We start from the raw sequence: 24,857 nt of genomic DNA, 5'->3' as shown, positions 1-24,857 counted from the left end.
GGTCTCTATGGCATCCTGTTCAGCAAAAACAAAGAAGCAGCGTTCAGCAACTTCCGGTTGTGGGAATCGACAGGCTTCGTGGTGGCATACGCATACAGCACGTTTCTCTGCACGACGATGAAGTTGTACGTCATGATGGGTGTCCTGTGCTGCGGGGTTGTCGGTTACGTGTTCGTAGAAATCGTCCACTCGAGAGAGAAGAAGAAGACGAAAAAAGAAAAGGAAGTGGAGGCACAGAAACACAACGAAGAAGGATTTTGCACAAAGTTCTGATTTAAACACTCGAACTCTGTAATATTTATTTAAAACGTAAAATAAACGCCAACCGTCTCGTCGATCGTACAAAACGTTTCTTTTTTTTTTCTTCATTCTGTTTGTGCACAATAGGTGGCAGTCTTTTTTTGAATGTGCAGGTAAAGAAATATGAGGTGTGGTCATGAAGTATCAGGAGCAATGCTGAAGGAAGTGGCTAGGAACATATGAAACTTTGAAGGTATTGCGCATGCGCAGAGTCACGTGGCTTCTGTTCACCTTGTTTCTTTGCATCACTGCCCTATTCTCACATGTGTATATCTGTTCCTCCCATTTATCCTGACGGAGAGATGGTAAGGTGACGAGACAAGCCTCGATCTCATCTCGTCTCGTAAAAATCTATACGAGAACGAGACTCATCTCGTCTCGTAAAAATCTATACGAGAACGAGATCAGATCTTTCGAGACTTGTCCAAACGAGGCCCAGAACGAGACTCTCGGATATAATCGTCCCACGTTAACACCTATCCACCTTCAAGACTTTTATTCGGTCACTGGTTCCAATCCCGACCTTCGCATGGGTGTTCTTCGTGAGTCCCCTTCATTAATTTAATAATATCATCACTCATCTTCATCTTCGCAATTAACGAAAAGTGGCAGGAAAGAGAAGTAAAGTAACTCAATCGAGAGTTTGAGAAAAGTTAGTTTCCTGATTAATCTTTGTACTCCGTGTAAGTTTGAGTGGCAAAACTTGCATAGATTCCTTATGCTTCATGTTTCCAAGATTCGATACGAGGCTCAGAATGAGGCAGGCATTCACAAATCGAGACGAGTATCGAGTTTAAGTCCACTTTATGCACAAATAAACTAATCGGGACTGGGCCTGTAGTTTAAAATGGGGTCCAAACCACTATGCGTGTCCCAAGGCCCGTTTCGTCTCGTCTAGATACCATCACAAGCATCATACCAAAAACGCCTTGATTACAAGGCGACCACGCTATCAGGGAAACTCCAACACCAAAATCCAGATCACAACCTGCACGTTGGACCATTCAGGCCACGAGTGATATGTACTTTCACTTCAGAGCTTAACGACATCCACAATCGAAGGATTTAGGTCGAAATGCTCAGTCCACCTGCTATAAAGCAAATGTCACACGTCTCGCCACCTGTATCTACTATCACCTTGACACGAACATGGAGTTATCTTGATAACCAACCGCCGGGCAGCAAGTGGCCAATATTACAAGCGATAACGTCTGCAACCGTAACGGGACCACCCAATGCTCGCCTCCAAAGCTCAGTTTGTGGTTCTTTAGTGCTCGATGCTTCAACAATGGTCTTCAAAGCAATTGTTCAGCGTGATATCTTAAAGGTTGATTTATCTTCTATGTATTGTTGATTGTGAATCAGTACAAGGTCGTCCTTCTCTCTTCGTCTGAGGGTCAACACTTTGAAGAATGGTTCAGATGGAAGAGACGCAGTTGGAACGGAATTGGTGAGTCGCTACGAACACACATGATCATAGGCGTAGCTACGGGGTGTGCCGGGTGTACCTAGGCACACCCTAATGGGCTGCTTTATCAAAGAGAATTAGAGACGGATATTTCAATAAGAGAGAAAATAAGCGGCAGTTTGTAAGAAGATGAAAATGTCATTACTTGGTACAAACGTGTGAATTATCGCTGATGAAACGAGTGTATATAGTTTTTCGATTTTTTTATGTCATTGGAGAAAGATATTTACTGCATTCTACTCTGTACTGCAGCGCTTTTCTTCTATACCTGTCACAAGCTGCACGTGTGAGAGAGAGCTTTCTCCAAGCTTACTTAAGTTAAAACTAAATTAAGAGCAACTCATAGGCAGGATAGATTGGAAGCCCTGCTCTTGCTATTTGTGGAACAGGAAAAAGCTTAGTCTATTGATGTAAATGAAGTTATTGACTAGTTTAAGAACATTGTACCTTTTGACAGACGTCTCTTGTTATAGATGACGTGTATTTTGATGTATTTGTTTGTAACATTTATGAACATTTTGTATGTGTGTAATTTCAATGCAATTTGATTTTTTTCTATTACATACATTCAGAAATTTTCAACACTGTCATTTAGTGAATTTATATTCCTTTACAAACATCAGTGCAGGTAAAGAGCCAAGTGATTGTGTTGCAAAATATGCTATTAAAAAGGTACAATACCTCATTTTTTCTTTGTGCACACCCAAATATAAAATTCTAGCTACGCCTATGCACATGATATTTCCACTCATAAAAGCATATTGGCCCCGGCTAGTTCGTTGCACTTTTTGCCACTAAACGCACGGTCATGGAATTAGGCGCGTGGTAGAAGTTCACGCTGTTCCTGCGTCGGAGCAGAACCCCGTGTGTTCGGAGGTTTAAAGGAATGAATGATCTCGTTGCAGAGTTGTGATACAAACTGACAGTATTTGCTCGAAAGGTCGGGGATGACACAAAAGTGCCCCGGAGAGAGGTCGGTGAGACTTCGAACTAGGCAACGCAGTCCGGTTGACGTTGCCATACAGTGCGCGGGAAACAGCGACTTTTGTCCCAGCATTTCCCACATGTGGCACCAGCATAATTCTGCCCAGCCGCCTATTTTCATGGCCGTGCGTTTTGGTGTAGTGCAGGTGTATCCCAGTGTCAGGTTGATGCAAGGCCATAACGTTCAAACAAGTAGACGGATAGCGGTGTTCAGGTTCAGATGATTCAAGAAATGCCTGTTTGCTGCCTTAAACGTTCATTTGATTAGTTAGCATTCACCACGTGATCATACACCACACATTACGCCGATCCAGAACGTGGTGCAAACGGTGTGGACACCAAATGCACTACTTGACACCAAATCAACGAAGCAGACGAGTTGGTGTTGCACCGGGTAAACAACTAGACGCAGAGAGAGTAAAAAAGTGCACCCAACTAGCCGGGTTTTGGTATTATGACGTATGTGGTCATAGGAGTTGTTTTTTTTAATGTAATCATTCGGTCCAACATGTTAATTCATGTATACAATGAGTAAATTTTATGTTAAATGCCTCGCCACCCTCGTTATAGATATTTGTGGGCGATTCAGATCAATGTTTGTACACCTGGTGACAGCAGTGTACAGGACGGATGAATCAGCTGTTCATTTGAACAGTTCGTAAACAATACGTGTTCTCAGCCGACCTGGTGTTTGCATACAAATCAATGACTGTTTTCTCTTTAATTTATGTAAATGATTTATCATGAAAGCAAAGCCATGGTTTAATAATTTGTTTTGTGTAGAAGACACAACTTAAATTGGGTTATGGATGCAACGGTGCACGGAAGATTGAACCTCATCAAGGAACCGAAGAACGGATTCGCTTTCTGATGAGCAGGTCAAAGGAGCGATTCGGGGACTGGTTCGAGAGGAAGGAAACATGAAGGTTGTTTGGGTTTACGCCGATGAAAGACATCGGTGATCATCCCAACGCACAAAGGATTGCGATAGAATTTGATTGGATCCAACGAAACACAAAGGACTGTGTAACATGTTTTGCCAAAAATCTATGCGCGCAATATATAGTGTGGACAGATAATTGAAATTTTCTTTGACGATTGTGAGCTGCGTTATGAGGTAGCCGGATGGTCGTAAGTACAGTATCTTTACTTATCTAAGTGTCATCGGAAGACTGCAGGATATTTCGTGGTACAGCGGAATCTATTGGCATCCAATTATAAAAGCTAGCTTTCGTGTGCATCGAATTTGGCCATTTTCGTCGACGCGTCGCATCGTTAATTTAGGCGGGAAGGGAGAGCGTCAGGTAGCCATCTTGGCGAGTATAAACAATCGGTCAAGAAACTGTAATGTATATATCAATTATTGTAAATATTCTTTGATGCTCTTATTCTGTGTATTCGTAACTTCCTTTGAACAGGTGGTTTGGGTAATGTTTTATGTTTAAGCATCGGGTAGATGACGTATGATAATACGTAACTGCCTCGCACAGAGTGAATGATTGACTTGTAGGTTGCCAAGTTGTTACCGTAATCGTTCAAATTTTTATTGAAAGATAGACTCTTGATAATACAAGTCACCTACAAACTGCTTGTTTTAAGGGTGTTTACATTGTAATTTCACAAGTGTACACCAGTAATTCGTCGAATAAATTCTAGCTGGGGATGACGTCACGTCATGTTAGCTTGATCAGCTGAATTCTATAAATAACTGCACTGTTAGTTTATCGGAGTCAACGGACACATAATGCTACTTAGATATTATGGCATGCAACTTTGGCGTTAATAATTGAGTAAAAAAAAAAAAAAAAGAGCGCTTGATCAGTTGGATAAATCTTTGTCTGTGTTTATCAAAATAAATATATATTAATTGTACTTCGTAGCATTAACATTTCACCACAAAGAAATCCCAGTGTTAAATGTATTGTTATGTATGTATTAATGACAGTGTTCCTTTTCAGAAAAGGGGGGGGGTACAATTCGCACTGGTCGCTCTGGGATGATAAGTGTCAATTAACTCATAAATAATTGGGAAGTCATTGTTGCAACATCATCTCAAACAGCGCTACCAATCGGGTGGGTGGCTCTGAAACTCAGCGAATAATTGGATGCGGTTTCAGTGTTTAAATTAAATTGGTAATATTCGTGAATGCACATGCTCCAATTTAATATACCCATCTTACGAGGCAAAACGCTTAGTTTTTAGGGATTCCTATCATATACAGGGCTTTCCCTGGAGTTGTGGATTTATTTGGAGTTCACAGCACGCACAGAGCGTAATAGTAGATTATGAGACTCAGTGTTGAAAGTTTTATAGGTATTAAGCAAATTTTTATTTTAATTTTTTAGTAACAAAATGGGAACGGAAAACGAACCTGTGACGTTGGAATCGTTGTTCGCGTTCATCAAGCAGAGTGATGAAAGGAATGATCAACGGTTCCAAGCGTCAAAAGCTAGTATTGAGTTGCTGAAGTCAGAATTGCATGACAGTAACCAATTACTGAAGTCAGAATTGGATGACAGTAACAGATTGCTGAAGTCTGAACTTACTGCCCACACTAGTAGCTTGGTGGGAAAACTTCAGTCAGACCTCAGTGATACCAGCAAATGTATCTTGGACTTGCAACAGGATGTGGTCAAAACAAGTGAGGGTCTTCATGATCTCACTTTGACAGTATCTCAATACAGACTAGAATGCATGGATAGAACTGAAGGGTTAGAAAGGAAGTATGATGAAATGGCACGTAGGATAGATTCGGAAGTACAGGGCGTGCAGAAATCGTTGGTACAAATTAAAACTGATAATGAAAGTCACATTAGATCTTTGGAAGGGCAAATTGTAGAAAAGGTGTTGGTTAAGATTGCAGGTAGAAGTCAGGACTCATATCGAGTTCCTAAGGATTATCAGATAGGAAAAGCGATCAGTGATAGTGAAGTGGTAGTGGTAAAGAGGGAGTCTCTATCATCCTCTCAACCGGTTGTGCATGTTTCTTCTCAGCACCTAGGGTCGGAAACTTCGGTTGTTAATACTCTGCCGCCAGAAGTTATGGTAACGCTAAAGTCTCTCGAGAATTCCATGGATAGGTTTAGCAAGGTTATGGCCAGCTGGGAGCAGGGGAGTCCTCATAAGGTATTTGAAATGCAGAATAGTGAAGGAAAACCGGTTAAGGGTAAAAGTGTCGATCCCTCGGTAACTGAAATCACTGGGGTGGGTCGATTGGATAAGGCCACTTCTACAGACAATTCGGATGCAGGGAATGTCAAGTCAGGTATAATGCGGAAACCATTTGCGGGCTATTCTGTTTCTAGTGCAGAGTCATCGACTGATGCTGAGAAATCTTGGAGAGTTAATTCAGCGATAAGAAAGAAGGGTTATCTAAAAACCAGGCACAGAAAATCTAAAATGTGTGGGGATGGGGAAAAAGTTGACGATCCAAAGGGAGAGATTGAAGGGAAGAAGGAACAATCTGATTTTAATGCTGTTCATGGGTTCGCTCCTGTGAAAGTATATAGCATAAAGCCCCAGGATTTAGTAAAATTCCCAAAATTTAATGGCTTGATCACGAATGTAACTCCAACAGAGTTCCTGGAAAAGGTAGAGGAACTTTTGGAGTTATATGGAATTGATCAAGCGCATTACATTAAATATGTTCCTAAACTATTGACTGAAAGTGCGAAGCTCTGGTTTGCAGAGAGAAAGGCTCAGTTGATTTCTTATGATGTATTTAAATTGGAATTCATAAGCCATTACGAAAGTTCTAGATGGCGTAGTACTTGTCTTGCCAAAATCTTGAACTCTCCTTACCAGAAAACATCTGAAGAAAGTGTATTACAGTATTTTTCTAAGAACTTCAAGTTGCTACGTTCAATACAACCTAAGGCGGAAGAGGCTCATATTGTTGCTCAGTTAGGTTCACTATTGCCCTATAAATTGAGAGAGCACTTCGTAATGCAGGATATCTCATCATTTGCAGATGCCATGCATACTATAGAAAATTTTGAGTCATTGAGGGATTTACCCGTGAAGCGAGATCTAGCTCCGCTTCAAAAGGGTAAGAGTTTTAAAGCTGGGGTAAACAAAATCACGATCGCCACGTCTCAGGGTGCTGAGGTGGAGGGTAAACCAGGGGCACAGACTTTAAAAACTTCACCCACTGGCGTTAGAAAGAACACCAATTTCAGTCCCAAATCAAGACGACGTTTTCAGTACAATAGGGATTCGGCCGATGATTCCTTGTTGGGAAACGGAAACCAACTCACATCGTAGGAGGTGATGTGGGTTCAGGCATGAATAAACCTCCAGTTAATAGGGTTGCGTCTGCGTTACCTCAGAGTAGTAAGGAAGCAGAACAACAGAGAAGTACTATTCAACCGTTGTTAGAAGGGAAACAATTAATCGGCGACAGTATGTTACTCAGAGTAGCTCAGAAGTTTGGTAATTATCAGCTCAATTTCGATGAACAAGGAAATCGTAGGATTGGATTAACAGTCAGCGGACAAACTACCGAGCAATTGAACGGCAGGTTAAAGTCGTACTCAAAGTTGGCTGACTCTGTAATAATTATGATAGGTACGAACGATATACTTAACTTTCAGACGGAAGAAACTATAAAGCGCAACATGTCGGAGACGCTGGATTTGTTGAAAGGAAGGACTAAGGAGATCAATTGGTTGACCCTACCTCCCTTAGCACGTATAATGCGTAACAAAACTTCCAATGTCTGGCACAAATGGAAAGGAATTAATGATTTCATAGTCTCGTTTCATGATGCAAGATATGTCAAAGTACACGATATCTCTTCTCTGTTTTTTGATAGCTCGGGTGAAATTCGTTATGACGTTTATGAAGAATATTTGGGAAATCCTTCACGGGGAAAAGTTGATCGAATACATTGGAATGGAGAAGGAATGTCTCTGGTTTTGAATTTTCTTAGGAAAAAGGGAATTTTAAGAAGGATAGGACAAGGGGCTTCTGAATCTGGTTCTCAAATCATAGTTGAGGCTGAGATCCATGCGCTGGACGGGTCCTCCAGGGAAAATCCAAGTTCGGAAAACCGGAGAGGAGCTCTTACCGTTGGGCAGGGGGTGAGGGCAAGATAAAACATCCTGCTATTTGTTTTGTACATATTAATGATATCGGGGAAGGAAGTGATTTTGATGATTCGAAGAATTTATTTGTACCTGTAAATATTGATTCTAAACGGTGCGCTTCTGCTTTGATTCAAATTGCTATTTTAGGTAAACCATTTGTTGCCCTCTGCGACGGTGGCGCTGAGGCGAGCCTAATGGGAATGAGCGTCTGGAAATCCATCTCATCATTAACTTCGAGGCCAAGGTTGGAACCTGCTTCCGGCATAAAATTGATTGATTATTCCGGCTCAAAAGCAAAATCAGTAGAGGGAATTGCGAAGGTAATGATCAATTTGGGGGGCTATGATTTCTATGTGCGTTTTATCGTAGTGAAAAATTTAAATATCCCTGTGTTATTAGGATTAGATGTCATATATGGGATTCACGGGGAACTCAATTTTGATGAGGAGGCCTTTTTCTATAGAACACCCAGTGGTAGGGCTCTTTTAAAGTTTATTCCTCTTAAAGAAGTCGACACTCTGGAATCGGAGGTGCCAATATCCAATGTATCTTTGAATTCACCCGGATTAGAAAATCAACCCTTAGATTGTATAGATAAATTAAAAGGTTCTCTAAATCTAGATGGGGATTTAAATTCAAGGTTTTTGGAGATGCTAACCTCGTTTGAACAGACCTTTTCGGACAAGCCAGGGTTGTGTAAAGAATATGTCCATCGCATGGAACTTGACACGAAGGTTCCGATCGTTGCAAAGAACTACCCTATTCCCTATGCATACAGGGATAAGGTGAGGGAACAATTAAATCGAATGTTGACATGGGGGGTAATAGAACTCTCAGACTCTGAATACCGTTCGCCGTTGTTAGTTGTTCCGAAATCTAATGGGGAAATTCGCCTGTGCGTCGATCTAAAGAAAGTCAACCAGCATGTTAAACCGATGCAACTGACTCCAATGAAAATTGATGATCTATTGACTTCTTTTTTAGACTGTAAATTTTTTACTTCACTTGATTTGGGAAATGCCTATTGGCAGGTACCTTTGCATGAGGACAGTCGCAGGTACACTGCTTTTGCATTCGAGGGTATTTTGTATCAATTCAGGCGGGTGGTGTTTGGCTCGGTGAACGGCACAGCGGTATTTGTTGACGTGATGAACAGAGTGCTCGGTTCGTTCTTAGACTTTGTGGTTGTATACGTGGATGATATAATCATCAAGTCTGGGGACTTCGAGTCACATCTAAAGCACGTAGCTTTGGTGTTGGAAAGGCTAAGCTGTGCAGGTTTCACATTGAAGTTGGAAAAATGCAAATTCGCGGTTAAAGAGTTTAAATTTCTGGGACATATCGTCTCCACGCAGGGTATCACCAAAGATCCAGCTTACGTGGACTCAATAGTCAACTTACGTAAACCAGAAAATTTGAAACAACTACAAAAAATTCTAGGCAGTTTCAATTGGTTGGCTAAATATATACACAATTATGCCATCATTGCGAATCCTTTATATGAATTGTTGAAATTGAAGACCAAATGGCGTTGGTCCAAGGAAGCAGATGAAGCGTTTAAGCGACTAAAGTCCCTGGTGGTCCAAGAGGTGACACTGAATTTTCCGAATTTTGAAGCAACGTTTTATATTCAAACGGATGCATCTCTTGTGGGAATAGGGGGTTATTGTTTTCAAATCGTAGAGGGAAACATGAAACCTTTAGGATTTGTTAGTAGACTGCTCAGATCATATGAAAAGTCTTACACCTCGACTGAAATTGAGGTTTTAGCCATCCTGTTTACTATAGGGAAATTTTCCACCTTTCTCAAAGGTAGACGATTTGTGGTCGTGTCTGACCACAAATCGCTTACGTGGCTAGAGTCGGCCCATTCTTGGAATGCTCGACTTACTAGATGGTTCATCCAAATGCAACATTATACTTTTGTGGTACAGTATTGTAAAGGAACTGACAATGTTTTGGCTGATACACTGAGCAGGAATTTTCCCGATGTGTTGGATGAACAATTTTTAGTTAATATTTCTGCTGTCTCACAGTTGGTAAAGGAAATAGTCACTAGGGAGGAATTGATTTTGTTCCAGAGTCAGGATACTAATTTGAAACAAATCATAGATCATTTAAGGGGCACGATGCTGAATGTCAATCCTCGATCAAGAACTTGGAACCAAACGTATAGTTTGTATAACGATGTATTGTATATTAAAGATTTCCATACAGATTCTCGCTGTAGGATCTGTGTTCCTGACAAGTTAATTGGAAAAGTGTTAAGGGCATGTCATGATGATATGGGACATTTCGGTGTCGCGAAAACTTTATCTCAAGTTTACCAAGTATTTTATTGGAAAAGGATGCAGACGGATGTAAAGTCTTACGTAAAAAATTGCGAGCTCTGTCAGCGCACCAAACCGAATAAACATCCGGCAAAATTCGTTGCAAAATCTCACGTCATGAACAAACCTGGGCAATTACTGTTCATTGACCTCCAAGGTCCGTTCAGGTTGGGTCGGAAGCGGGAAAGGTTCCTATTTACGGTTTTAGATGCTGCATCCAGGTATATGGTTGCCTATCCCATTGTTAATAGTAATGCCAAGACGATAGTAAATAAGTTGACTCAGATTTATTTTGTGCACTTAGGTGTCCCGAAACAGATAGTTTCTGACAACGGACCACAATTTAAGTCAAAATTTTTTGAAGAGGCTATGAAAACTTGGGGTATCCAACTGGTGTATACTCCGGTATACCATCCTAGCTCGAACCTGGTCGAACGCTATCACTCAGAGTTAAATCGATTGATGAGGGTGCTGTGTTGTTCTAATCATAACAAATGGCCGGAACACATAGCAGAGGCGTTATACCTCTTAAATGGTTCTATTGCGACTCAGACGGGATACTCTCCCTCGGAGCTTAGGTTAAATATGTCAAGAAGACTGACGGATATTCCGCTTGGGGACGGGGAAAATAACGTCACATGGGATGGTAAGCTGGTGATGTCAAATCTCAACAGTTTTAGTAAAAGGCACGAAAGACTAAAAAGGCTCAATGCCGAAAAGATGTCTAATCCTGCCGTCGAAGTGGGTAATTTGGTCTTTATTAAGAACCAAAACCCAGGTGGTCTGAAAGATAAAATAATAAAAAAGTATTGTGAACTCTTTGTTGGACCTTACCTGTGTGTGAAAAATAACAATAATTCAACATTGTCGTTAATTGATTGCGTGTCTGGGGAAAGGTATGATAATCAATCAATTGAGAATTGTAAATTATGGAAGTGTTCCATTGACAAATTAAAATTTTGGGTAAATATAGTACTCGATATGAATCTGGATGGGGTAGAAGAAATGTTACTGAAACAGTTGAATTCCAATGAACAAGAAAAATCCCAATGTCAGGGTTCGAAATGAAGTTGAGGGTCGTTAAGCTTAGGGAGATTAATTTCTTGTGTGTCAAGTGAGTTAGCGCCTGCGGCGGGCAAGTTTGCCAAGTCGGTGCAATTTCGCGGCGGACCGGAACATAAGTGCTTCTCCCTTCCTTTCCGATTCTTGATTGCATATGTTCCATGTTGGTTCTTGCTTTTATGTCAATCTTCATTTCAAGATTGATGCTGGAATGTATATTTAAGGAAATTGTTGACAAACTCAAAACTGTTTTTGCTCTGGCGCGTGCTGGGTAACGGGTGGAAGTTCCTTCCATTCCAGTATAAAGAGAACACTGATGGTGTTTGGTACAAATATGAAGGCCATGGGTATTGACATCATTAAAGACATCAGGCCAAATCTTTAAATCTCGTGCACAATAAATTGATCTATCCTTTATGACGCTGAGTTTCGGAGGCAATATGTCGGGTTGACTTTTGCAGTTGCGTGATCAAGTGGGCATAACCTTTCGCCTGGATAGCATGCAATTGTGGTTTTAATCAGGAGTCAGCACTAGCTGAAGTGTTCAAGCTCAGGGTGACTGGTGCGATTTGGACATTTGTCTCTCTGGGAAGATTCTTGTTATCACCAAGCAGTGAAGGATAAAGATAAAATGTTGTATATAATTGATGATGATTCATAATTGTTAATTGCATATGTATGTAATGGTTTTTTGTTTCTTTATAGTCTTGTAATATGAGTGATCTGTATTATCTAGAGTAGAATTGTACTGGTAGATATGTATTTTTGGGTTCAGCCTCTAGTTGGGCGCCAACTATGACGTATGTGGTCATAGGAGTTTTTTTTTTAATGTAATCATTCGGTCCAACATGTTAATTCATGTATACAATGAGTAAATTTTATGTTAAATGCCTCGCCACCCTCGTTATAGATATTTGTGGGCGATTCAGATCAATGTTTGTACACCTGGTGACAGCAGTGTACAGGACGGATGAATCAGCTGTTCATTTGAACAGTTCGTAAACAATACGTGTTCTCAGCCGACCTGGTGTTTGCATACAAATCAATGACTGTTTTCTCTTTAATTTATGTAAATGATTTATCATGAAAGCAAAGCCATGGTTTAATAATTTGTTTTGTGTAGAAGACACAACTTAAATTGGGTTATGGATGCAACGGTGCACGGAAGATTGAACCTCATCAAGGAACCGAAGAACGGATTCGCTTTCTGATGAGCAGGTCAAAGGAGCGATTCGGGGACTGGTTCGAGAGGAAGGAAACATGAAGGTTGTTTGGGTTTACGCCGATGAAAGACATCGGTGATCATCCCAACGCACAAAGGATTGCGATAGAATTTGATTGGATCCAACGAAACACAAAGGACTGTGTAACATGTTTTGCCAAAAATCTATGCGCGCAATATATAGTGTGGACAGATAATTGAAATTTTCTTTGACGATTGTGAGCTGCGTTATGAGGTAGCCGGATGGTCGTAAGTACAGTATCTTTACTTATCTAAGTGTCATCGGAAGACTGCAGGATATTTCGTGGTACAGCGGAATCTATTGGCATCCAATTATAAAAGCTAGCTTTCGTGTGCATCGAATTTGGCCATTTTCGTCGACGCGTCGCATCGTTAATTTAGGCGGGAAGGGAGAGCGTCAGGTAGCCATCTTGGCGAGTATAAACAATCGGTCAAGAAACTGTAATGTATATATCAATTATTGTAAATATTCTTTGATGCTCTTATTCTGTGTATTCGTAACTTCCTTTGAACAGGTGGTTTGGGTAATGTTTTATGTTTAAGCATCGGGTAGATGACGTATGATAATACGTAACTGCCTCGCACAGAGTGAATGATTGACTTGTAGGTTGCCAAGTTGTTACCGTAATCGTTCAAATTTTTATTGAAAGATAGACTCTTGATAATACAAGTCACCTACAAACTGCTTGTTTTAAGGGTGTTTACATTGTAATTTCACAAGTGTACACCAGTAATTCGTCGAATAAATTCTAGCTGGGGATGACGTCACGTCATGTTAGCTTGATCAGCTGAATTCTATAAATAACTGCACTGTTAGTTTATCGGAGTCAACGGACACATAATGCTACTTAGATATTATGGCATGCAACTTTGGCGTTAATAATTGAGTAAAAAAAAAAAAAAAGAGCGCTTGATCAGTTGGATAAATCTTTGTCTGTGTTTATCAAAATAAATATATATTAATTGTACTTCGTAGCATTAACATTTCACCACAAAGAAATCCCAGTGTTAAATGTATTGTTATGTATGTATTAATGACAGTGTTCCTTTTCAGAAAAAGGGGGGGGTACAATTCGCACTGGTCGCTCTGGGATGATAAGTGTCAATTAACTCATAAATAATTGGGAAGTCATTGTTGCAACATCATCTCAAACAGCGCTACCAATCGGGTGGGTGGCTCTGAAACTCAGCGAATAATTGGATGCGGTTTCAGTGTTTAAATTAAATTGGTAATATTCGTGAATGCACATGCTCCAATTTAATATACCCATCTTACGAGGCAAAACGCTTAGTTTTTAGGGATTCCTATCATATACAGGGCTTTCCCTGGAGTTGTGGATTTATTTGGAGTTCACAGCACGCACAGAGCGTAATAGTATCATATAGTGTAGTTGGTACCTGCATCGTTTGCACTACATTCTGGAGCGGTGTACAATGTGGAGTATGATCGCGTGATACGTATGAACCAATCAAATGAACGTTGAAAGCAGGAGACAGGCATTTGTTGAATATTCTGAACTCAAATACCTCTTTTCTTGCGTACAACGTATACTTGGTTCAATACAGTTTGCTTGCACCAGGACACTGGATGTATCTGCACTACTCCTGGTGTCAAAACGTGCAGCGAACTAGATTGGGCTATTACGTATATCGTCGTTTGAACAGCGATGTGCGTCTATGCGTAAACAACGATAGTCTACGTTGTACACGTAGACCATTTTATACACATGGACGACGTAATCTATGTAAACAACATGGCTAAAGGTGATAACTTAGCAAAGGGCGCCGTAGAATTAAAAGAAAACTACACTGCGTATCAGTTGGAAATGTGTGAGGAGAAGCTTTCAAACTCTTGCTTGCAAATTCGAACATTTTCTCACCTATGAAAAGAACCTAAAATAGGAAATATTCTAGTGCTTTATGGGAGAGACCACTTTTGCCTCACGACTGCCATCTGTTGCTCTTTTTGCATACTATTTATCTTCTTCCGTAGTTGATGATAGAAGAGAAGAGAAATTTTGTTGGAAATAGTATTCTTGTCAGTTCGTTAGGAACCAATATAGTTGAATATGTCACTTTCCTTTCATGAAAACCTTGAAAATTAATTTTTTAGATTGTCTACGTAGTCTATGTAAACTACAACCCAATGTAATCTACGTGTAGATTACGTGTAGAAAACGCATGTAGACGTAAACTTTTAGTGAACTTCGTGTGAGAACCAGAGGGACGTAACTCCAATTTATCAAATTTATAGGAGATAGGAAACAATGCATTCTTAGGAATATATCTGACTCTTAGAAAGAGTCAGTAAGTTGGAGATAGATGGCTCCACCTTACTGCTAAGGATTACAAGTTGAGATATGTTGCTCATACTTCAAATAGAGTTCTTCAGAGGAGTTTATTTAAACAAAACTGAAAACTGCATGTTTGGAGTTACGTTCCTTTGATTGTCATACGACAATACACACTGCATCTAGACATACACATCTACCTACTGCGAGACTAGATAGAGAAGAGTAATTTAAAAATTAAAGGAAAGCTGCCTATGTCAGGGGTCCTGGGCAGGGGTGCCCATCCCTCGGGAGGCCTATGACGCACTACCCCCCAAATGGTAGAATATTCCACACGTCCCCCCGTTTTGCCGAATTATTAACTCAAATTATTTTGGTCAGACAAAATTTGGGGAAATGTAATACAGACATATTTGAGCAATATATGTTTACTTCAGGTACATTAGGCTCACTTTCAGCTTTGCTAACATAAAACGTACAAAACTGCCCAGTCTCACTGCCAGTAGTGTATTGAACCTTGTTCTTCATAGTTTGTCTGCTCGACTAACCTTGTATTAATGTGAACAGCACGTCCCCACCTCTTTTCAAACCGATTCTAAAGGCATAAAGGTGATGCTTCATTTCAACCCCATCGCTGCGATCACCCACATAATAACCATACCAAGGGCGGCAATTGGGTTCGAAAACTGGGAGGACAAGGTACGAAATCAAGGGGGGGCAAGGACAGTTCACTTTCCCTTGGTATATAAGGTTTAGGATAATGCGGGGGGGCAACTGCTCCCCCTCCCACGCCAAACTAATCGCCGTCACTGATCATAACTAAAAATCTATAACAAATCAATCAAACGAAACAATCCCCACCCATTTTTATGTGAAGATATGTAGAATTGGTATAAAATTTTGACCCCCTCAAAAAATCCCATGACGCAGGTGCGTCATGAATCCCCCCCTGGTCCTGGGTACGAATTCCTGGCTGCGCATGGCTATGTGTATCCCTTCATAAAGTTCATCATATCATCACTCATCCTCACCGTCACGGTTAGCCAAAAGTGGCAGAAAAGCGACGATGAAGAGCAAAAAACAATATCAATCCAAATGTTATGTTATGTTTTTGTTTATGCTTCTATGGTTACCATTCTCGTATTGTCACTGTATTCAGTAAACACCAGAACTAATTCTTCAAGAAATACGTAGAAAGAATCACGTACAATGTGTAATATACAACATGCATATTACTTATATTAACATAGATTATTCAATTATTAAACAGGATAATAAACGTAAGACATAAATCAGTATTCGTATGCACTGGTTTAGTTCAAAAATCAATAAAAAATTGGGCGGATTTTGGTTAATTTCCATTTTATATGTAAAACGATGACAGCATTTATCGGGGTGAAGGCCAAACAACTATTGCTAATCTAACGTATCTCGTAGTAATCCTTGGACATAGCATGAGTGAACTATGCACAGGGCGTCATGCTTAAAACTAGCCTATTTTGGATTATTCTTGATGAATAACTACTTGTTCTGTTCTGGAGTTAAGGAAATGCATCAGTAGAATTCAGTCAAGATCAACTGGAAATTATCGAAAGAAATCTCTTCGTTTCGACATGTGTTTGTTGGTATGTAATCTCTGTTGTTATGGACAATTTCCAGCCAATGATCAGTTTTAAGATCCATCGTCCGCAGCAAGTCTTAAAAGATGGATAATGGTGTCCTTCTCACAAAAACAACACTCAAAACGCACAGTACCTTTCAAGAAAGTGTTCTATATTGACATAAACTGCTGTTTCACATCCTAATCTCCACGGACAGTTATTTCCAAGCAGGATCAAAATTGACACATTTTGATGGAACACCCTGTATATTAAGTCCGCGCTGACGCGAAGCTTAGGTTAATTAATGGAGTGATATTCGTATTGATTACCCGGCTGATTAAAAGTTGAACGTATAATGCACCTTCGGTTATTATGCTTGTAATCTCGAACACAAAATTTTCGCACGTGCAACAATCTGATGTTCAGTGACCTTGCAAGGAGTCCTGTGAAGAAAATGTCCTCAAATTTAAACAAGTTCGACATGGCGGCTGCGTAATATATCTTGGGTATGAGATCGCCTGTTAGAAGATACCCGCTACCTGAGGCATAGTTTGGGTACAGTGAAGCAGGGTACTCTTCCTGGGTAACATAGTACCTTGACTCTTTGTACCTCTCCGGGACTGGATTTACAAAAACATAACCAAAAATCGTATTCCGAGTTTGTCCATGCCGGTCAAGAAATTCCAACAATGACGACACGTTCACATACATGTCGTCGTCGCAATACAGAACATGCGGCACCTGTCGACAGAAGAAGTTCAGCCAAGAAAATGTGTGGAATCCTTTAAGGGTTAGGTTGTAGTAAGTGTCAATAAAGAACCCTTGGATGATGTCACCGTGAGTCACCGACTCTTGCGTGGTAGTGTCTAGAAACTTCTCTCCCAGTCCTAAGACGAAAGCAACTCTGACCAATTCGGTTAGGCTCTCCACGTTGGCCCACGTTTCCCTAATGCTTTTCCGTCGCTCGATGTTCTTTGGAGCCGATTTGATGAAGATGATGATTTTCAGGTCCTTGCCGTTGTTTGGACACAGCTTCTGGGATCCTGAAAGAAAGACGAGATTCTGAAATCAGTAGTACAGGATGTTTCAAAAGTCGCGATCTCGAGGTTTGTTGCCTTATAGCTTGAAAAGCGTGAGAGATATTGACAATGTTTTTCTCTTTCATTACATTGCTTTGCTCAGTGAGCTTGAAATTAACTAATGCCTCAAGTAAAATTGAACATTTGTCCAGAATTCTAATTTTGAGGGAGAAAATGAAATTATAAAACATATTTTATTTCCAAATAAAACACTATAAACGTAACGTATCCACCCCCTAACACCCTCAAATTGTAATTTTATTGTAAATCTTTGTCTGAAGAAGACCCTGTTAGAGGGAGGAACGTTACGTTTATAGTGCTTTATTTTACAATAAATTTTGCCTTGGCCAGCATTCTGAGTGTTTTATTAAACATGGAAACAAGGCTTAACAGTGCTACCATGAAAAATGGGATAAGAAATTATTAAAAGGTCATAATGCAACGTTTTGTGTCTCGTGACATGTTAGTCTGTGGTTAGAGAACCAATAAGGCCATTTATATGGGAATTGAAAGGAAGTGACATTTTAGTGGCATACAACATTGGTTAGCAACACTAGCAGACAGAATCTTGTCTGTAGACGCAGGTAACGTTGACCATATAATCGCATTAAAAATCACAAATCAAAATCTTGTCATGTCTATGACAAATATTAAAAACATCGCACTGTGTTGCATAATGCAAGAAGCCCACTGTAAATTTCGCTCAAAGTTTGAAGTTATAAGCGATGAAACTATGGTTTAGCGATTTTTGAAACACACTGTAGAAGATAGTTTAACGTCAAGGCCATTGAAAGTTGAGTACAGCTTTGATTCATGATAAGCAATACCAGAAGTGGCGTGCATATCCTGTGGGTCTTTGAGTGCAGTGTGATACACAAGTATTGCTTTATAAATTGTTTTCAATCCAACTTCTTTTTAAGGAAAAGCTTTTACGTATGTTTATGCGGAGGTCACCAGTAGCTTGTTTGCACTTCGTTTCAATTGTTGAAGCTCTCATTGCATAAAACAAAGAGAATAAACATGCTGATGGACAATTTGCTTCGTAATACTTATGCATACCACTGTACACTGATTAGTTTCTAATTCTTCATGTATTAATTACAATATATTATATACTAATGGAGGAATGTGATATCTTCCTTATTTGTCTACTGGCGGTTTAATTAATAGATCATTTATTGCTGGGGCAGCTTATATTAAATAAATCGATTTTGGGTGAAGTGAATTAATTGGTGGGCAAGGATTATATAAATTTATAATATTGCATATTAGCACCAAATCAAAAATTGTTTAACAATACAATACTGAAAAATTAATTCTTAGAGCTTTTCTTTCTTTCTTTATTGGATTTAGCTGTAATACCAGCTCTGCAGCAAGTGTACTACATAATGTTACATTGCTACATGTGACATTACAATTTCTTAAATATATACAACTTTGACATGTCTACCCAGATTTCATGGAAATATCTAAAAATTATAAATGCAATCGTCATATCAGGTGCCGATATTAAAAGGGATGAAGAAGTTGTTAGAGGTATTCCTTTCTTAATTAGATTTTTTATAAAATGTCTCTCTTTGGTATAAAGAGGACATTGAATATAACGTGATGAGAATCCTCCTGATATTGTTTGCATTTCCATATTGGTGAATTAATAAATTATCGGTGATTTAATTAAATGTGGCCTGATCTCAGCCTTAGTTTTAAAATTAAAAACTTTCTAGTTGTATACATTGAATGCATAAATCTATGGTGTCCTACATCATTAGCTTTAGTGCATTTTTGTGTGAATGACTCATATGTGTAAATTATTGTTTGACCCATATCTCCCAATTATTTTGAATTTTATTTTTAACTCTTGGTAACAGATCTGTATATGATAGCAATATATTCGTTCTGTGATCCATTATATTTTTTGCTTATTTAGCATTTTTATCTGCCAGTTCATTATAATAGAATCCTGAATGTGCTGGTACATATGCAAACTGAATTTTTAAATCTGCATCACATTAACTACAATATGAAGAGATTTGAAAGAATGAAAACAATTGTTCTAAAAGGCTAGTGTATGTACTAAAATATGATTACAGTAACATTCATTCATTAATAACACGCACCTACCCGTATGCAATTCATTCCTATTGCTTTGCGAAATCAAATTTAAATACAAGGAGAAGACAATGAAACACAAAAACACAATCACAAGTCTTTCACAGAGCTTCTTCATACCTTCGTTCAGTTCTATCAAGATGCCTGAACTCAATATAATATCTTAGTTAAGTGCCCCTAATTTCTTCTATAGAATTTAAGAGGCATTAATATAACTAACTTATACTCCATATGAATATTTTCTTGTGTTTACATCACAATCATCACAGCATCAGTTTTTATTCCACTTACATACTTCTAATAACCTTGCTTACATACAGCCTTTACAAATGAATAAAATTTAATATTCAACACACACAAGATTTATTTAACTAGAGCGAGCACAGTCTGTAAAAGCGATATGGTTCGCTGTTACAATGACGTCATTATATACCAAAATTATGTCTTAATTCACATGGAATCAAACAGAGCTGTAAATTCGCACAATTCTTGCTGAAATTTTCACTGGGAAACTATGGTAAGATTGAGGTCAGCAGACTTTCTGTTATAACAGCAAAAATAAGCAATTAGTTTTGATTTGAAATTTACTAAGGATCATATCGAAAACGGGTCACAACGAAAGGAGTAAGGAGTGTGTTTGTGAATGTTGTATGTTTTTTTTCTCTCTCTCTCTCTCCTTTCAAGACCATTAACAGATATATTCCAATAACCAAATATTGGCGGAGGGGAAAGATTGACAACAATAATGTTTCTTATGAATATACTTCTTAAGGAATTTTGGTGGAGCAAGAAAATGGCTTGTCCCCTTCCCTCCTTAGTCGGCGCCTATTCCAATAACAATATATGCACAATAAAAGGATAATAACAATTCAAAATAAATATTCATATGAAATTAAAATTATGTAAATTAACAGAAAGCAAAAATAAAACGAAACATTTTAGTAATAAAGTAATTTCAAAAATTTTGTAATTTTATAGAAATGTTTAACCAGTTCGTCAACGAATAGTTTGATACTTTGTTAATATCTAAGATATATAAAAGAAGCAAAATAATTCATAGATATATAAGTATTAAGTATTAATGATAATATGTTTTTAATTATGTAGCATACCATTTAATAATGTGTGTGTGTGTGTGTGTGTGTGTGTGTGTGTGTGTATATATATATATATATATAATATATATATATATATATATAGATAGATACATAGATAGATAGATAAAGATATCCCCTCCCTCTCATCAATCTTGAACCCTGGAAGAAAACTTAGAAATGCCACTATGATTGTAGTCCTCACAAACCGTCAAATTAACCACACAACACTAGTACATACTAGTACCCACATTTGGCCTTCAAATGCATGCCAAACAAACAAAATTCCACTACATAGCTTCTTTGCGTGTTCATCGTGTAAGGACCAATTTGATCTCAGCTACTAACTCAATACTTCGCCATTCTGCGTTAAGTTCAGTTGATGGGCAAACGTAGACCAGTGTGCATGCAATGGGTATAGAAACCGTTGAGGAGGAAAAGGTGTCGTAAGTAAACACACTATTAACGTAATTTATACATATTAAGTAATGCATTTAAAGATAAGTAGTTACATATGCTAATGCTCTTTACATAAAAAAATGAACAGCAAACTGTAACTTGTTGGAGCACTAAATACCATAAATGGAACTAACACTCCTCACATTCTAGTTGGTTGTCGTTGGTTAGTACTTACCTAAAACTGTTATTTATGTATTTATTATTATTTATTAACGCCTTGTTTTAAATGGCGGAGTTAAGGCCGTACAAAGCCTTTCCTTCCACTCAACCATATACATTGATTTATACATTATTATATTATACACAAAGTACATTAAGTCATTTCACATATGTCCACACACGCATTATACTCATACACACAAGTCTTAACGAACTGAATATAGCACTCAAAATACAAGACATACGTATAATACACAAAATGCGAAATATGAAATGCAAAATTAATTAACTGCATGGTATTTTGAGAATGCATTCACTTGCATATGCGCTTTAGTCTGCTTGACAGGGGAAGATCCAACGAGCACTCTGAAGAGAGTGGCGAACACGTCTGCTAAAGGAAGCGACGGACCTTACTGCTCTAGTGCTTTCTGGTAGCTGATGGCATAGTCTTACAGCCGATACGGAGAAAGAGTTGGAGAAGAAATTTGATCTGTGGACGGGGATAGAGAGAACTGAGGAGCTGCGTGATCTGGTGTCGCGATCGTGAAATTCGTGAAGAAATTGAAAGCGAGAGAGGAGATAGGAAGGTGACTTGAAGTTGAGAACTTTGTAAAGTAAGATCAGGGTGTGCAGCGTTCGTCTTTCTTGCATACGTAGCCACCCCAATTTGAGAAAATAAGATGATACGTGGTCCCAATATTTTAAATTAAAAATGTATCGTACGCAGGCATTTTGAACACTCTGCAGACGTCTAGCTGACTCGCCTGTTAAGCTGAAATACACTACGTCACAATAATCTACATGACATAAATCTAGGGACTGACATAATTTGGCTTTAATAGAGGTGGGAGGGGGGGGACTTACCCATGCGTCTTATAGAATACAGAGATGCGAAGGCTTTTCTACACGGTGAACTTGTATGATGTGACCGTGAAAAATTTCCGTTTAATACAATTTCCAGAAGTTTAAAAGTTTGTTGAAATAGAATTTGAGTCGAATCTACAAGAATGGAAGGCAGAATGTTAAGATCTACGTAACGTTTCAGTTTATCGGAAGCAATCAAAATCGCTTGTGTTTTATTAGGGTTAATATATATGCCATTGTCTAGCGACCAGTTAACAATCCTCTCTATATCTTCATTAACCTTGGAAATGCCATCGCTTAACATTACTGGGGGTGCAGAATATTACAACTGGAGGTCATCGGCATACAGGTGATAACGGCAGTGTTTCAAGATAGTTATCAGGTCATTAATGTATATAGAAAATAATAAATGGCCGAGTAAGCTTCCTTGCGGAACACCACAAGTTATCTCAGGTAGCGCTGAGTACTCACCATCAATCATAAATCATCTGGTTATTTTACTGAACCAAAAGGGGGAAGGGGATTAGACTCAACTCCTTAAATACGCCCATGGTCCCATTTTCATTATAGGCCCGGTCTCGATTTGCCTTTCTGTGCATACCATGGACTTAAAAACCACAAGATTGTTGATTCTTTCAAATTTCAACAGCGTACGCATGTAGTCTGTTCTATATTTAAACTCTTTAGTGTGCGCGATACTACTACTTTTTCATCAGCACTAAATGCATGCTGTTATTATTATTATTATTATTATTATTATTATTATTATTATTATTATTATTATTAGTAGTAGTAGTAGTAGTAGTAGTACGTAGTATTAGCATCATGGGCGTCGGAAGGGGGTCGAACGAGTCGGTGGACCCCCCTTGAAATGGACATCGTTCATTTAAAGATACAAGAAAGCCGAAAGTGTGTTACTCTTATTGTTAAGTACAGAAACAAAGTTCATTTTGCTAGTATTCGAACAGAAAAATTAAAGTAAAACTGCATTGGATCGAAAACATTGAGTGAAAAATAAAGCAACAAGGTTATATTCTACCATTTCATCCAAAGAACAGATGGTTCCAGATTTTTCAAAATTCAGATAATTAAAGTTGTAGGTGAGAGGTCACACAACAAACTTTATGAAAAAAAATCCCCTAACATTTAAAGCCTTTTCTTGAACGAGACGTGCCAAAGTTAATATCGAAATGCATTTCAGATACTAACTGCATAAAATGCAAAAGAAATAATGGAAAATTGTTGTGCTGGTATTCACTCGATTGGTGGATCGAGTCTCCCCATTTATATAATAATAATAATAATTACTATTTCGAATAAAATTTATTTTCGTTAGTTTATAATAAATCAGTGATAAATCATAAGCAACAAAATCTAAAAGTTATAAAATTTGATACAGGAAAGTTTGCTGATGAAAGAATTAAGAAAGATTACCAAATTAAACTGTCAAATAGATTTGATGTTTTGCAGGATTTAAATGATGATGAAAATATAAATGAAACAGACGTAAATAAGAATTGGGAGCACATACGTAATGCAATAGAATCAGCAGCTAAAGAAAGTATAGGATACCATAAACCAAGAAAAAGTAAGCCATGGTTTGATAATGAATGTCATAATCTAATAGAAATAAGAAATCAGGCTAGACTTAGGTGGTTAAATAACTTTGATGATACAAATCTAAACAATTATAATAGAATAAAGCGAGAAGTTAACCGCACGTTTAGAAGTAAAAAAAGAGATTACTTGAAAAGCAAAATTAACGAAATTCAAACAAACAGCAAAAATAAAAATATCAGAGATTTATATAAAGGTGTAAATGAATTTAGAAAGGGGTGGCAACCTAAAGCAAACTTGATAAAAGATAAAGACGGTGACTTTCTAGCTGACCCAAGCGATATTCATGATGGAAGAACTACTTTAATGACCTTTTAAATGTACATGTAGGAGATAAATCAGAAGTAAATGAAGTACACACAGCAGAACCTTTAGTTCCAGAACCTAACTTGACTGAAGTTAAAGATGCTATTAAAAGGCTAAAGAATAACAAAGCACCTGGCATTGATGTAATACCAGCTGAGTTAATTAAATATGGTGGAAATTCATTAATATGTCAAATTCATAAATTAATTTGTTTAATATGGAATAAAGAAGAAATCCCTCAACAGTGGAAAGAATCCATAATTGTTCCTGTGTTTAAAAAAGGTGATAAAATGAACTGCAGTAATTACCGTGGAATTTCTCTACTCTCAACAACATACAAAATATTGTCTAACATTCATTTAACAAGACTAACCCCATATGCTAATGAAATTATAGGTGATTATCAATGTGGATTTAAACGTAACAGATCAACTACAGATCAAATTTTTCACATCAGACAGACACTTGAAAAAAGTGGGAATATAATCAAAATGTCCATCAGCTATTCATTGATTTCAAAAAAGCATATGATTCGGTCAAAAGAGATAAATTATATAATATATTAGTAGAGTTTGGAATACCTAAGAAGCTTGTTAGTATGATAAAAATATGCACCAGTGAAACAGAAAGTAAAATTCGTGTGGGTAATAATATGTCTGACAAATTTACAATTCATGATGGGTTAAAACAAGGAGATGCATTATCTCCATTGCTCTTTAATTTTGCCTTAGAATATGCTGTTAGGAAGGTAAAAGAAACTAAAGAAGGACTAAAATTAAATGGTGTGACTCAGTTGTTAGCAT

At 38.2% G+C, this 24,857-nt stretch overlaps 3 protein-coding genes across 10 annotated transcripts in view; 2 read left to right on the top strand and 1 right to left on the bottom strand.

The window, feature by feature from the left end:
• LOC145988207 (UNC93-like protein) overlaps nt 1-328 on the top strand; it is a 52,257-nt gene extending 51,929 nt beyond the window's left edge. For all 5 annotated transcript variants that reach the window (XM_083123049.1, XM_083123047.1, XM_083123046.1 and 2 more), the window contains one exon: nt 2-328. In XM_083123049.1, the coding sequence (XP_082979175.1) occupies nt 2-273 (272 nt within the window). In that variant the 3' untranslated portion in view covers nt 274-328. The remainder of the gene's footprint in view (nt 1) is intronic.
• Nucleotides 329-1,650: 1,322 nt separating this feature from the next.
• LOC145988206 (UNC93-like protein) overlaps nt 1,651-24,857 on the top strand; it is a 39,614-nt gene continuing 16,407 nt past the window's right edge. Inside the window, exon 1 of one of the 3 annotated variants that reach the window (XM_083123043.1) lies at nt 1,651-1,750. In XM_083123043.1, coding sequence (XP_082979169.1) covers nt 1,713-1,750 — 38 coding nt within the window. In that variant the 5' untranslated portion in view covers nt 1,651-1,712. Of the gene's footprint in view, nt 1,751-21,011; nt 21,096-24,857 lie in introns of those variants that run through there. The other 2 variants (XM_083123044.1, XM_083123045.1) reach the window with 2 other exon arrangements.
• On the bottom strand, nt 16,112-19,829 carry LOC145988205 (beta-1,3-galactosyltransferase 5-like). Of its 2 annotated transcripts, none has more exons than XM_083123042.1 (2): nt 19,564-19,829; nt 16,112-17,410 (listed from the first exon to the last, which is right to left on the bottom strand). In XM_083123042.1, exons 1-2 carry the CDS (start codon nt 19,580-19,582, stop codon nt 16,665-16,667), a joined length of 765 nt encoding a protein of 254 aa, XP_082979168.1. In that variant the 5' UTR covers nt 19,583-19,829; the 3' UTR covers nt 16,112-16,664. The 2 variants fall into 2 exon arrangements, with proteins under 2 accessions (XP_082979168.1, XP_082979167.1); XM_083123041.1 differs by having other exon boundaries at nt 19,568-19,829.

Source organism: Lepisma saccharinum, chromosome 5 (assembly GCF_977018435.1).
Source record: "Lepisma saccharinum chromosome 5, izLepSacc3.1, whole genome shotgun sequence".
NCBI classification, from domain to species: domain Eukaryota; kingdom Metazoa; phylum Arthropoda; class Insecta; order Zygentoma; family Lepismatidae; genus Lepisma; species Lepisma saccharinum.
Note: the sequence above shows the minus strand (reverse complement) of the source record. Positions and strands in the feature narration are given on the sequence as shown.